The 12,913-nt window shown below is 39.2% G+C and overlaps 1 protein-coding gene across 1 annotated transcript in view; it reads left to right on the forward strand.

Moving 5' to 3' along the window:
- LOC146598079 (FH1/FH2 domain-containing protein 3-like) overlaps positions 1–12,913 on the forward strand; it is a 56,537-nt gene that overhangs the window by 24,750 nt on the left and 18,874 nt on the right. Inside the window, exon 2 of the mRNA XM_085301001.1 lies at positions 7,463–7,569. Coding sequence (XP_085157127.1) covers positions 7,463–7,569 — 107 coding nt within the window. The remainder of the gene's footprint in view (positions 1–7,462; positions 7,570–12,913) is intronic.

Below are 12,913 nucleotides of genomic sequence, written 5' to 3' on the forward strand. Positions count from 1 at the left end.
TGTTCTCAGGGCGATGTGTTGCCTCTCTTTTGGAGACCCCCGAAAGAACAGCGTTGTTTTAGAATTCTGAACTTTGAACTTCCTTTTGTTATTTTTAAGTCAAACCCATAATATTCCTATCACGTTTTTCTACGTTTGTTTTTAGTTTCTTTGTTATTTCAGCAGAATATTTTTGTTGGCAGTGTATTGTTCCAGTGGCTGCAGGATCTAATGTGGCATTAGTATTTCATTTCATACACTACACTACTTGACCCCAGTAGTGCTTTGTGGTAACTACCAGGCCTGAGATAAAGCCTGCTGTTTAAGGTGAGGAGTACAAGCTATGTTCAAAATATCAAGATTTTCATTATCAGAGTAGCAGATTCTTTTAAAAACCTGTGCTCTGACTGCCCTATGCCCAATTTCACAAACCTTTCGATTGTACTTGTCTATAGTCACTGTTTTATTGATGCAACTGGACTGGAGCTCTGCATAAGTGTGTGAAGTAGATTGAAAATTGATATTGCTCTGCTAAAGTCAACTAAAGGTGCATTAGCATTAGGAATTACTCTTGCAAACTGTAGTAATCACACCTAAAGTGATGCAAAATTAGGGAAAACCTGTGCATGCTGAATTACTTGTAATAGTGTAAAGTCACAGATCTGTCAGAGTTTTTCTCCAACCTTTAAATAAGATTGGAAGAGTGAAAGTGTAAGAAGAGAGTTAAAAACCTCACTGACCTTTTTAAGTGCGAATAACAGAAGATGGCACAGCTGCCTTCTCCATAAATGGCCTTCTATATAGGACCTTACTTCTAAAATTCCGATCTTATAAAAACGTTGATTTTACTGTAATATTTTTAAAGAAGTAGCAAGAAGTTTAAAATTGCAAAACTGGATTAAAAAAGCATGACAGGAGAAAAAGGAGTTTGCAATTGTTTAAAACTATAAAGGTGCCATTTGAAATGTAAGGACTTTTCGTTTAGGATACAGTGATTGCATGGTGTACTGGGTTGCTGTCGGACTTGAAGATTATAGCAATTTTTGGTGTATATTATGAATTTTGGGCACTAATCTTTGGATGGCAAGATGATCATTTGTTTTCATTTTATTGGGTTAATGGACAGCTTTCTACCTGAGATGGGTCATCTTGCATCACTTCTAGGCTAGATGCTTTGGTCTTTCCCCATCATATTACCTAAAACGGTCATGACTGGGATGTGCATGTCCATGGTGTGGACTGAGTAGCACCTAGCCACTTGAGAAAGGAGAGACCCTTGGTGAGAGGGCTATTGGTAGTGTCTCTGAAGCACAAAAATTTGTTATAGTGTCTTGGCTCTGTTCAGAGAGACATAATTGGGCTATCTTTATTTTTCAATATTTTGTGAAAACCAATGACAGCAGTCCAATTATTACTTCAAGGGCCCAGCCATGTGCAAATGCAGAAAACTGGTATCAGATCATTTGTAAATATTTCAAAAGCAGTAAAATACAGTGCCTTCTGAGCGTAGCTTAATTGTTCTCAGTTTGGATCTTGGCCTCAGAGAGAAAATGATTGAGTTGCACCATTGCAATTTGTGCAATTCGTTTAAAGATATGAAATGCAACTGGGCTGGTAAATAGACAGAGTTGTTCAGATTTTTCTCCCTTTTCCTGGCTAGAAAAGGGCCTTAGAAAAGAAGGGGAGGAGATAGCCAAGTGAGGGGAGAAATGGCATTTGTAGGCCTTAGTAACAGGATTGCGATTCCACTAGAAAAACAGCTGAACCGGAAAGGAGYATATTTAAAAGCTGTGTACTGGGAGTGTGCAAATGTGTCAAGCTTGTGACATGTAAAGCAAAACAAGGCTTTGGATTTAGAAAGAAAACCTGAGCATAAAGGAACTTTGAGTTTGTTTTTCATCAGCCGTTCCCTCTACACTAAAAAGCATTCTGTAGGTGAGTAAGGAGTGTGCCAACACTAATAAGAACAATTACTGCAAATAATGTTTAAATGAAAGATGAGCTAAGATATTTCAGTAAGATAAGGATTTTCTGAGCCTGTGCCAGAAGGTAAAATAGAAGAGTGGTTTTATTTCTGCAGTTTGAGTATACTGAATTACTCTAACTTCTATTTCTCCTTTCTCTGTAATTTTGGAAACGACAAAATGAGCAAAATAATCTGTCCTATAGGTCCTGTTAGAGTAACTGGAAATCTGATGAGAGCATGTTCCCTCCAGACATTGGCTGCAGAGTTGAGAGGTTCAGGTAATTGGTAGGAACACCTGCAAACAAATTTATCTTTCAGACTCATTAAATAGGGCTTCTTCACAGTATGAATAATATGACCCTTGATCACTATCTGAACTGAATTTTTGAGAGCTGTCTATATTTAAGTGGAAGATAAGACCAGGAGGATGTTTGGCACTATCTTTGCACCCACTGGCTGTTCACTTATTAACACCTCCTTGGCGTTTAGGAGAGATGCAAAAAGGCAGTTGTCCAAAATTGTGCTTCTGAATGGATTCTTGGCGGAAGGGTTTGGGTGAGGAAAGGGAAAGGGAAGCTCTCTGGAGTGTTTTTTTTTTTTTGTTGTTGTTGTAAAATATAGTCTGTGGTCATTGAGAAAATAGTGAAGAGGAGAAGCTTTTTATAATGGCTTGTGGTTCTGTTACGGTTTTTGAAAAGRAGGGAGGGTGTTTTTGGCATCCACCCTCTCAACTTTTGCCAGCCTATTGCTACCCTGGGACAGAGAGGTTAAAAACAAGCCAAAGGGAAGTCCACTTTAGATTGGTGCTATATAATATAGAGCAGCATTCTGGAGGAAAAGAAAACAGCTTCTCGAAAGTTTCTGTCGGCATGGCAGTGTGCCTTTGTGTTGAGTTTTGTGCCCGTTAGGCTTTTTGAGTAAGACAGGAGTTTGTGGCGCGCGCACAAGCATGTGTGGGGATCAGGGGGAGCAAGCGGAGCAGACTTCAGCGTTCAGCCTCTGAGCCTGTGGGTGTGCATGTGGTTTGCACGCGTTCAGGAGCAAGTGCTTCTTTCTCCTTCCCTTCACCTTCCATACTTCTATTTTAGATGTTGCTCTTGGACTCTAGGAAGCTAAAGGCAGGAAAYGAAAACAGTAACTGAACTCATTTTTGTTTGTTTGTTTGTTTTTCCTCTCCCCAATTCAGAAAATTTTTGTTGCACTTTCTGAAAATCAGCATTTATGGCGTCAGGTAACTGGCTGATAATCTTTTCTTTTCTGCTGTCCATTCTTTGCCTTGTTCTTCCTTGTTCCTTATTGGGATGTGCTTAGAAAGAAATGTGAAATTTAGAGAAATGACAAGCTTTTCTGTTGYATAGCAACAAGGACTTCTTTGGTTGATGTGTGTTTAAAAGAAAAAAAAAAAGTAATAGCATGTGTACTACCATTAAACTATTGTGAGTCCTGTTAARCTTGATAGCCTTGCAGTACAAATTATTTTGGCACCACAAGTTGAGAGACTTGCCAAAACTAATTCAATTTGGTGACCTGTAAAAGAAGATAACACAGTGAGAGCCTGTCCTATTTTCTTTTTTTCCTGGTAGTCTATAAATAACACCTCATGTTTGTTGCTGAACTTTCCCCCACCTGCGGATTGTTAYGGGGCAGATGGGAGGCTGAAGGCTGCCTGAGGCCTGGAGCGCCGGCGAGGTGGCCATGTCCCAGGAGGCAGGGCAAGGGCAGAGCTCTGCCGGCATCGTCTTTCCAGGCCTTTTTCTGGTTAGTACCGCAGGTAGGGTCACCCTCCCTCATGTGGCTGAGTTCCCCTCTGTCATGAGACAAGTGGCAAAGGCCTAGGGGCAAAGGAATAGTTTTTAAATGTTCTGATGTTTTAACTATTTAATCGGGTTTGTTTGTTTTTACGTGACTAATTGTATTTGTCTTCTCAGTGTAAAACTTGTAGGAGTGTAACTATTATCTGGCAGACTTAAGTACTTCTGTTAATTTTTCTCCTCATATTTTTCCCCGATATAATTAATCTGTAGGAAAAGTCTATTTTGGAGTTATTTAAATAAGACTTTCTAATTGTGGTGGTAACTCATGACAGTATCAGTACAGTTTCTTATGCTGAACTTACCATTCCATTTCACTTTAAAACAAAACAAAACACACCTTTTTTCCTAAATCCTCATATGCAGAAGATGATTAAAAGACTTTGGAGAAGCACAAGGCACTGAAATTGCAAATGTAACTTTTTGTTTTGTCCTTTTAGGCATATACATGACAATTCAGCCATTAGTGATATGATCGCATAATTCTCTCTTTTGCCTTATTGAAAGCACAGTGTGGTTCTGCTTGAAGAACAGCTGCACGCTGTGCAGTGAAGCGTGCTGCCTCTCGTTCCCCGAAGACATTCGGGAAGTGAATGACGCGGGACCCTGCAGGAGGGAAAAGCATGTCGTGGCTCTAGCCAGTGGATGCTCTTCTGAAGTTTGAGTCTAGCGTTTGCGTTGGCTACTTGGCTTTAGCTTCTCAGACGCCATTTCTTGTGTTCAGTGCGCTCCGCTTCTGATGCGCAAATCTGACAGTCAGATTCAGTCAATTTATTATACTGCACTGTTTGAAAACTGTAGGGAAAATAGGTAGAATAAGTGTGTGTGTGTATGTGTATATCTATATATATGTGTGTGTTTATACACACACATATACATGTATGAGTGAGACTGGATAGTGGTGTTTGTGTGTACAGTGATTTTCTTTTGTGCCTGTTAGAGTTGCAGTATAGGTGCTAATGACTGGACAGTGCAGGTCAGTCACCGTTGCGTGGATAGCAAGGTGAGCATGTATTGTTAAAAGTGACTTTAGAGTTTATCTTCTGTTCCTTTTAAAGGCATTGCTTTGCTTCCTCCTGTCTCTATAAGTGCATACCCACAAGAGAAAAAATCTTTTTGGCAAAACTCAGTGTTAAATAACCAGATATTTCAATTTGTACCCTTACCACAACTCTTGTTAATGGACATATTGTACCAATGCTTTAAAGCATGAATGAATTTTGTATTTAGCTGAAACTATGGAGATGAGATGAAAATAGGTAGAATGTACTATTTTTCTTTATCTTGTACATTAGGTACTTCCTGTTCTCATTGTACTTTTTATAGACTAAAGTCATAAGTTATTAGTAAAACACAGTTAGTTTTCCCTAATTATGCAGTATAATTGGAAATTGTCGGCAAATCTCCCAATCTCCATAGTGACAGCAGAACATTCATCTAATTAGTGGTTTGCCTTTTGGCATTACTTTGAATAAATTAGCATTTCATTTGATATTCCAGGCTATTGGGAAAAAGTTTCCCAGGGTAGTATTTAGTCTGTTTTCTCTAGAGTATATTTTGAGTTTAATATAGTTTAATAATATCCATTGTAATCAGAAAGATACAAAATTATGATACTGTTGTAATATCAGAGGGCTATGCTGGAAAGTTCTTTTCTTTCTTTAATTGTTAGAATCAGAGTAAAAACTTATGTTGCGCTGTTTGCATTTAAATGCTCTTTCCCCAGGAAAAAAGAGAAGGAAAACCTGAGCAAGTTTGAAACCCACTTTTAGCTCCTCCCTCCAGCATTTCCCTTTCCCCAGAAGATGAAGTTTTCTTTCGAACCATGAACAGTGGAAAGCACAGTGATGTGGAGTAATTTAAAAGTCACTCTTCATCACTTGCTTAATATTAATGGGTTCTTCTGCGGTATTTGCAAATCAGATGATCCAGAATAACTGTAGTAGGATTACTGATTCTCTTTCCTGGCACATGTAAGTCAGTGACAGGGAAGCTATATCTTGGTATTGACTTCCAGACGTGTGTGAGTTCTTATCATTGCTTCCTGAAAGATTCCTGGGAGCCTATAACCTTTGTGGGAAGTTAAAACAAGTAGTTCATAAAAACCTGGGAATCTTGCCTTTTTTTTTTTTTTTTTTTTTTTAATTAAGTTAAAGGGATATAATTTCCTCAAGTCATAGACTTTCAGACTCTTACTACCTCCTCAAAGAATCATTGATTGCCACATGTGGCAGAAGTTTTGTATCAAGTGCGGTAATAAGTTTTCTCTTCTCCAAGTGACCTTTGCAACGTGGCTGTGAATTACACTACTGTTATCATGGTTGCTTTTTGGTGGACAGAGGTATGCAAAGAACTTGTCGGCTTGTTTTGCCAAATCCAGAGGAATTAAATATCTTCTGTTTGGCAGGTTGTTGTGAGACTGCTTTGTCACCAGACTAGGTTTTACATCTAGTAACACGATACATTCGGGATTACAATATTTTTGAACTTGGAGCCTGTTACGAAAGGAACCSAGATACGTTGGAGAGCTTTGACTTAACAACAAACGACCATAGTAGCTTGTTAGACTGGATGCGGTGATGGTAGTTCCTCTGTTTCTGGGCTGGGTTCTCTGGAGATGGATGGTCATTTCTTTCTTGACAGGAGGGTGGGACACCTTGTACTTTCAGCTATACTTTGGTAAATATTTTCTTGTTTCGCTGCCTTTTAAAAGCTTTTTCCTCATTCCTTGTGATTTGATGCTGAGTTATCTTGTAGTGAGAGAAGAGCTCGTGTTACTCCTAGCTCTTCCCTTGGGCTTCTTCTGTTACTCCACTCAGTCTAGTAATTATTTTACATTTCGATGTGATGAGCTGGCTGGAGCTTTGGGGTGGGTCTTCCCAGACCTACTCCTGTAGGGCAGTCCTTGCTAAAAAGTGGGATGTTTTTGTTAAACTTCAATCAAATCTAGCTTCTTTACTAATAACTAGAAAAATTGAGAGAGGACTTGGAAACTAGGGAAGACAGGTTAGAAGTAAAGAGGGTTTATTAACCTTTCTCTCCTTCTGTGTGATTCTGCAATCAGGTTCTTCATTTTAGGTGTGACTGTTGGTTGACCTTGGTGTCTTTATAGCAGGTTGGTACCTGTGCCCTGAGGCAGGCTAGTACCTGGCACTAATGAGAATGCCAGAAAATCTGAGACTTGGTAGATGACTTTCTGTCTTGCTGCAGGATCCCAACTCTTGGCTGTGACCATCCTGGCTACTGTTGCTTACAAGGTCTCTTGGCCATATTTTTCCTCTCAGAGGCTTTTTAGTTGCTCATCAAACAGCTGCCTCTTCCTTCCACCTCTATCCAGAAACTCTACTTAAACATACTGTAAGAGCCAAGAACAGTGTCTTGCATATCATGGCTAAAAATTTAACTTTGCTTCTTTTCCCTTAAAGGCATCTGAAGGCACAGCGATAAAACTCTCTGTTATTATACCTTTAGATTAATAAATTTCTCTGTTAGTTGTGTTGATATTGTTGTGACAAAGCATGGTCCAGAGAATATGGAATTGAGCTCAGAGTACATTAAATTGCATAAAAGCACCCTTTTTCTTCTCCACTCTCTACATATGATTTGTTCTATGGAGACCCTGTCTGGGGACCTTGCAGATGGGAAGGGTACTTTATTTTGGAGAGAATTTCTGCTATAACCTGAACTTCTGAATTTTGTTCTACAGCTTGATGACTGTACGCTGCAGTTATCTCACAACGGTACCTATCTGGATTTAGAATCTACCTTAGCAGAACAAAGAGATGAATTGGAAGGTTTCCAAGATGATGCTGGGTGAGTAAATGTTTGCTAAATTTAGATAAATAAGCATATGGTCCAGAAGCACTGAGGTTTCGGGAGTTTGTTTGTTTGGTAGCCCTTTGCTTAATGGTTCCTCTACTTTTCTTCTCCAAATCTCTGATGTTCTGGAGGTGATAGCTGTCTTGTCTCTGTTTGACTAATACTTCCAAATTTAAACTGTACCTTTGAAGAATACATCATTGCGAAGCAACCTTCTAGGGACTATTCACAGGAACCCTGGATCACTGAAACGCAAAGGTGACTATCCAGTAAATATGGCCAATAATTTTAATGTATTATAGATATTCAGGTGTGGGTATTTGCGCATGTCTGCTTCATGCATTCCAATTTTTGTCTATTTTTCTAACTATCGAAAGGTAACAAAACTGTTCGGTTAGAAATAGGTTACAGAGAGAATTCTGCAATAAATAGTAGCCATTACAGCTGTAATGACTACTGTGATATTCTTCTCTATTTAATTCCTAGCAATAGAAGCATGCAATATTTAAGGTGGTCTAGTCATCAGTTTATAGCAATTCTGTCATCTCTATATATGAACAGTAAGTACTTATTTGCAGCTAACTTTAATTAGCTAAATTCAAGTAAAAACAGCAAAATTTTTTTTCTTTTGATGCGAACAGAATTATTTACAGTTCTGAAATAGCTTTGTGTATGTGAGCAAGTTGTCAGGTCACATCATCTTTCCTTTCCATTGATATCTGTGCAGCACTTCCAGTAATTCTTACTTCATTGCCATTGTGGGATATCAAAGGTGTCACTTTGCAGTTTAGCAAGGCAGAGACTGGTTGATGCCTCTCCTGCCAGTTTTCTCACTTGAAACTACCAGCAACCTTTCAGCTTGTTTTGCCATTGCTTCTTTTAGGCGTATAAAATACGAAGTCTTCCCAAAACGTAGTTTGAATTTCTATATAATAGCTGTCCTAGAAAAAACATTTGAAAATCACTATTTTTTGACATTATGTTTGCTGTGTTCCAATGCACAAAAGCAACCTAATTTTTTGGAAGGAGTGTGTGTGTGTGTGTGTGTGTGTGTGTGTGTGTGTGTGTGTACACGGGTCTCCTCTTAACAGTGAAACCTATTGTCAGTTAAGCAATTTTTTCCCCCAGTTGCTTTTACTACGGGTTAATGTAAAACGTACTGTGAGCCCCTCTGTGAAGACAGAGAGGTGCTGAAAGTGAGTTGACTAAGGTGCATCACAAAAGCTTAGGGTACAAATTACCGTTGTAATTATTTTTGTAAATAGGTTATGTGAAATGAAGAGAGCAATTTGTGTGTTGCCTTGTTTGTCTTTCATGTCTGCATGTGTGTTGTCTAACCCTCACCTTTGTTTATCTTTGAGGTGCCCTCTGGTAATGGTGGGGCGATGGGCAATGCTGTGTGAACCGCTGCTGAGCCCAAGGGGCCTGTGTGCACTGCTGCGAAGGCCCAAGGGTTGGTTACCTGCGAGGGTGCTAAACTCAGGACCTGGATACAGGCAGTACACTTTCCTTGTGTTAACCTAGCATGCCCATCTATCCTGCAGTGCTGCCAAATGACAGGGCAGTTACATTTTGATGCAGCTGTTGTGAGGAGTTTTCTTTTMGTCTTTGTTTTCCTCCCTCCCCAGGGAGGACTCAGTTCAGACTGAGTCCTGAACACACGTTTTGCTGGGCTGCAATGGGATGCAACTCAGAAGTGTAAAACTTTACATTTAGGAAAGATGGGATAGAGAACAAGGAGGTATTGGGCAGGCAGAAACTGAAGCAAGGGGAACACCTGACTTGTTAACGGCTTTGTTGAAAAGGATTTGACATTTTAAGGGAAGACAAGTTAGTGATTATAAAAAATAAAAAAGCTTGCTGTAAAAAAGGCAAGAGTCATCCTGAGGTACATTGCAGAAATCTAGCCTGTGAAATGTAGTGAACTTGGTATTTTTGGTACTGGTTAGACTTCATCTGAGCTTCTGCATGCCCTTTTTGTTCATTTTTCAAGAGAGGATAGAAGGAAGGTGAACAAGAAGCAAGCAGAAGTTTAGCAATTTGCGAGCTAGCTTCCTACACAACTCCCGATAACATTATCACTTCAGAATAAATGCAAATCTTGGGCAATCCCACCTTGGGATAATAGGGTAGCAAATGGGGAGTATCTGCTTCCATATCAGGTTTCTGACAAGCTAAAGTCTGCTTTTGAGACTCGAAGTTTGGATCTCTCCCCCCCATGGTGAGCAAGGCCCAGCGCTGGAATGCTCCTTTGCTGGAGCTGCAGGCTGAGGGCGGTTGGGGCTTAGCAGCCGCTTTCTGGGAGAGACTAGCTGCAGAAACCACAGCGACGACTCCTTTCTCTCTGGGTCATTTCAAGGTCTTGCTCTTAATCTTCAAAGCTTTTAATTTTCTGAGATTAGGCTACCTCAGGGCCTACCTCTCTGCCATGCCAAGACTCCCATGCTCATCAGGGTCACTGAAGCTTGCCGAACTCTAAACGAAGGATTTAGTAGCTGGATATTCATGTGTTTTTTTTTTTTTTTTTTTAAGTCTAGATCCTAAGCTGTGAAATCACCTATTAAAAGTGACTAGAAAGTGCTATAATTTGACTATTTGGCATCTTTTGCCCAAATGTTCCTGTTTGTGGGAACATACATTTTGTTTCAAAGGAATCCTCTTCCTTTACTGAACATAGCAACTGCCAAAACRTTTTCGTTATCTGTTGCTGCAGAATCTAAACCCCTGTTTTAGAGAGGGGGGGRAAAAGACTGACACGCTTGTACTTTTTACCCTGTAGGGCTCACTGCGCAGAATGTAAACTGAGTCAGAGCTGTTTTCCTGTATCCCCTGTTTTGGCTGCTACCATTTGCACCTTTGGAGATAACTATGGGRCTGAGGAAAACTTGGTCATTTTTGCACTGAGACAGTTGGAATAAACAACAGGGCCAAGCACTGAGTCTCTCCACTGAAACAGTGCCTGCAAAAGATGTCAGTCTCAGGAGATTGGTCAATAAAAGCACATTATACTTGAAAAGAAACAAAGTTCTTACATGTATTCTTTTTTCTGCTCTTAGTCCTGACACAAGTAATTTTGTGAGTCCTTGTTTGTATGCTACTTGTAATGTGGAGGTAGGCTGGACTGGCTGTTTCTTTAAGCTGCCTGTGATGGGTAACAATCTCTCCTTTTGTTTGCTTGTGATTTTTCTATAGTGAGCAAGAATTCTCAAGAAATTTCTGTGTTTAAATTACCATATAATGGTCCAAGTTCTTTTTATAGGCATGTCTTAACAGACCCTAATGAGAGCATGCAAGGTACGCAGCTCTAAACCGCAGAACACAAAAGCTTCTCCAAATAGCACAGTGCAAGCAGTGGAGATTTCCTCAGGGAATACATTTTCAAGGCTTTTATTTAACAGATTACTTTAAAGTACTTCTGACAAATCGTTTCAGTGTTSGATGTTTTTGCATCGTTCTAGACTTTCTGGCTCAGAAGAGTTATGCTGGTTGAACCCCATTTAAATTCTATTCCAGACATTTTTCATCTCTACTTTAATCATTCTGGACTTGATTCAGAATCTTTTGAGGACGATGGAGTCTTGCAGAAGTTTTTAATATTCTTTGATATTTTTCTATGATATTTTTTGCCCACTTAGACTTTGTGATTAGCAAAATTGTGGCAATGAAAACTTCAATTTTATGTTGTCTTCACCTTGGTACCTGAGAAAGCTAGGGATACATTTGAAGGTTACTTTTTTTTGTTTGATTAAAAATTATGGGGCCATTTTTTTCTTTTATTTTCTTTCTTTCTTTCTTTCCTTCTTTCTTTTCTTTTTTTTTCTTTTTTCTTTTTCTTTTTTTTTTAAGCAGCACAGCAAACTAGCAGATTGTACACTGATTTTGTGTTCTTTTGTATTTTGGGCAGCGTGTGTTAATTCAGTGTTGGAAAACTCTTGACTTCAAGACAAGATTTGGAGGAAATTTGTCAGGTGTTGTTTCCTTAATCTTTCTTGCTATTTCAAGTAAGAAACATAAGGGAGGTGCCTATAAAAGACTGTCAGGGGGATGTAACAAAAAGCTGTTACATTGTCTACTCTTTGCAACAGTTTATCCGTATTTTGAAAAATTCATTTGTTCATATGAATTTATTGTTTTTTGTGATGCTTGTTATTACCTGTACCAAATGCAGAATCTGCAGCATGTCACAGATGRTTGCAATAAAAAACACACAAAGTGTTAAACGGACCTTTCAGTTTAAAATACAATCAAAATGGACATTTGATTAAAAAAGAAAAAAAAGTGAGTTGATTTGAAACCAGTGTATATCCAGAGTAGGTGAAGCGTGGAAGTCCTTCCCATGTTTTGCGTAAGATATTCATTTATTTATCACTTGTCATCTTATATCCTTATATCAGGTGCCCAGATACAAGGAATACAAAAGCTAATAATTTTGGAGGAATGTGATACTGCATGGGACTGGGTGACAGAGTCAAATAACTGCTTTTGATGTCAGCTCTCTTAGACCTTGAATAGCCTGGTGTGTTTAAGGATTTCTTTAAGTGTGACCCTCTTATTGTTTCTCATGCTCTTTGGTTAGAGTCCAGATCTATTCAGGCTGTCGCATATCTGAGAGGTTATGGTACGTTTTGGAAAGGATAAGGCTTTCTGTAGGGCAGCAGAACTCCAATCTGTAATGTACCATTTAYATTAAGGTGTTGAACTAAGGTTTGAAGTGAATGATAGCCAAAACTTTGCTGTTGACAAGTAAATGGCCATTAAAATTAGGTTTGGGGGTTTCTAATGAAAAAAATACTGTTTTTTTTGGATGGATAAGTTAGTTGTGTTTTTCTTCCCTACTTCCCAAAGTTTGATGGCAGTAGCTGTTTACTGACCGTATTTTCAAAACTTTAACTTTTTAACTTCTAGCATCTGCTTTTCTAATTCTAATCAAATTCCTCTGTTTGTGTGTAAAAAGTCTGTATTCCTCAGACAGAACTGTGAAAGAGATCCATAGATGGAACTGTAGAAATTCATTTTTATAATTACCTTGCAATATGCCTCAACTGCAAAATAGAATAATTGTGTTCCGTGCGCTTACCCTCATTCAGAACAACAAGGCAAACCACTTCTGAGCRTCCGTGTTTCCAAAGCGTGTACTCGAGGATAATTAAGCAAGTGTAGTGCAGGCATTTCATAGGGCCTGTTCGATGGGATGTGTGGCTTTGAAGGCTGCGCCCTGGATGTAAGGTGGAGGCAATTAATGTTTGAGGGGTCAGCCCACAGATTGCTGACCTGTCACGAGAGAAGGATTTCTCGTCAGGGGATTTTCTTGACAACAAGTCCTGCCAAGGAGGCAGTT

Source organism: Rhea americana, unplaced genomic scaffold, assembly GCF_003343005.1.
Source record: "Rhea americana isolate MKP2758 unplaced genomic scaffold, rheAme1 scaffold_170, whole genome shotgun sequence".
In the NCBI taxonomy this organism is placed as follows: Eukaryota; Metazoa; Chordata; class Aves; order Rheiformes; family Rheidae; genus Rhea; species Rhea americana.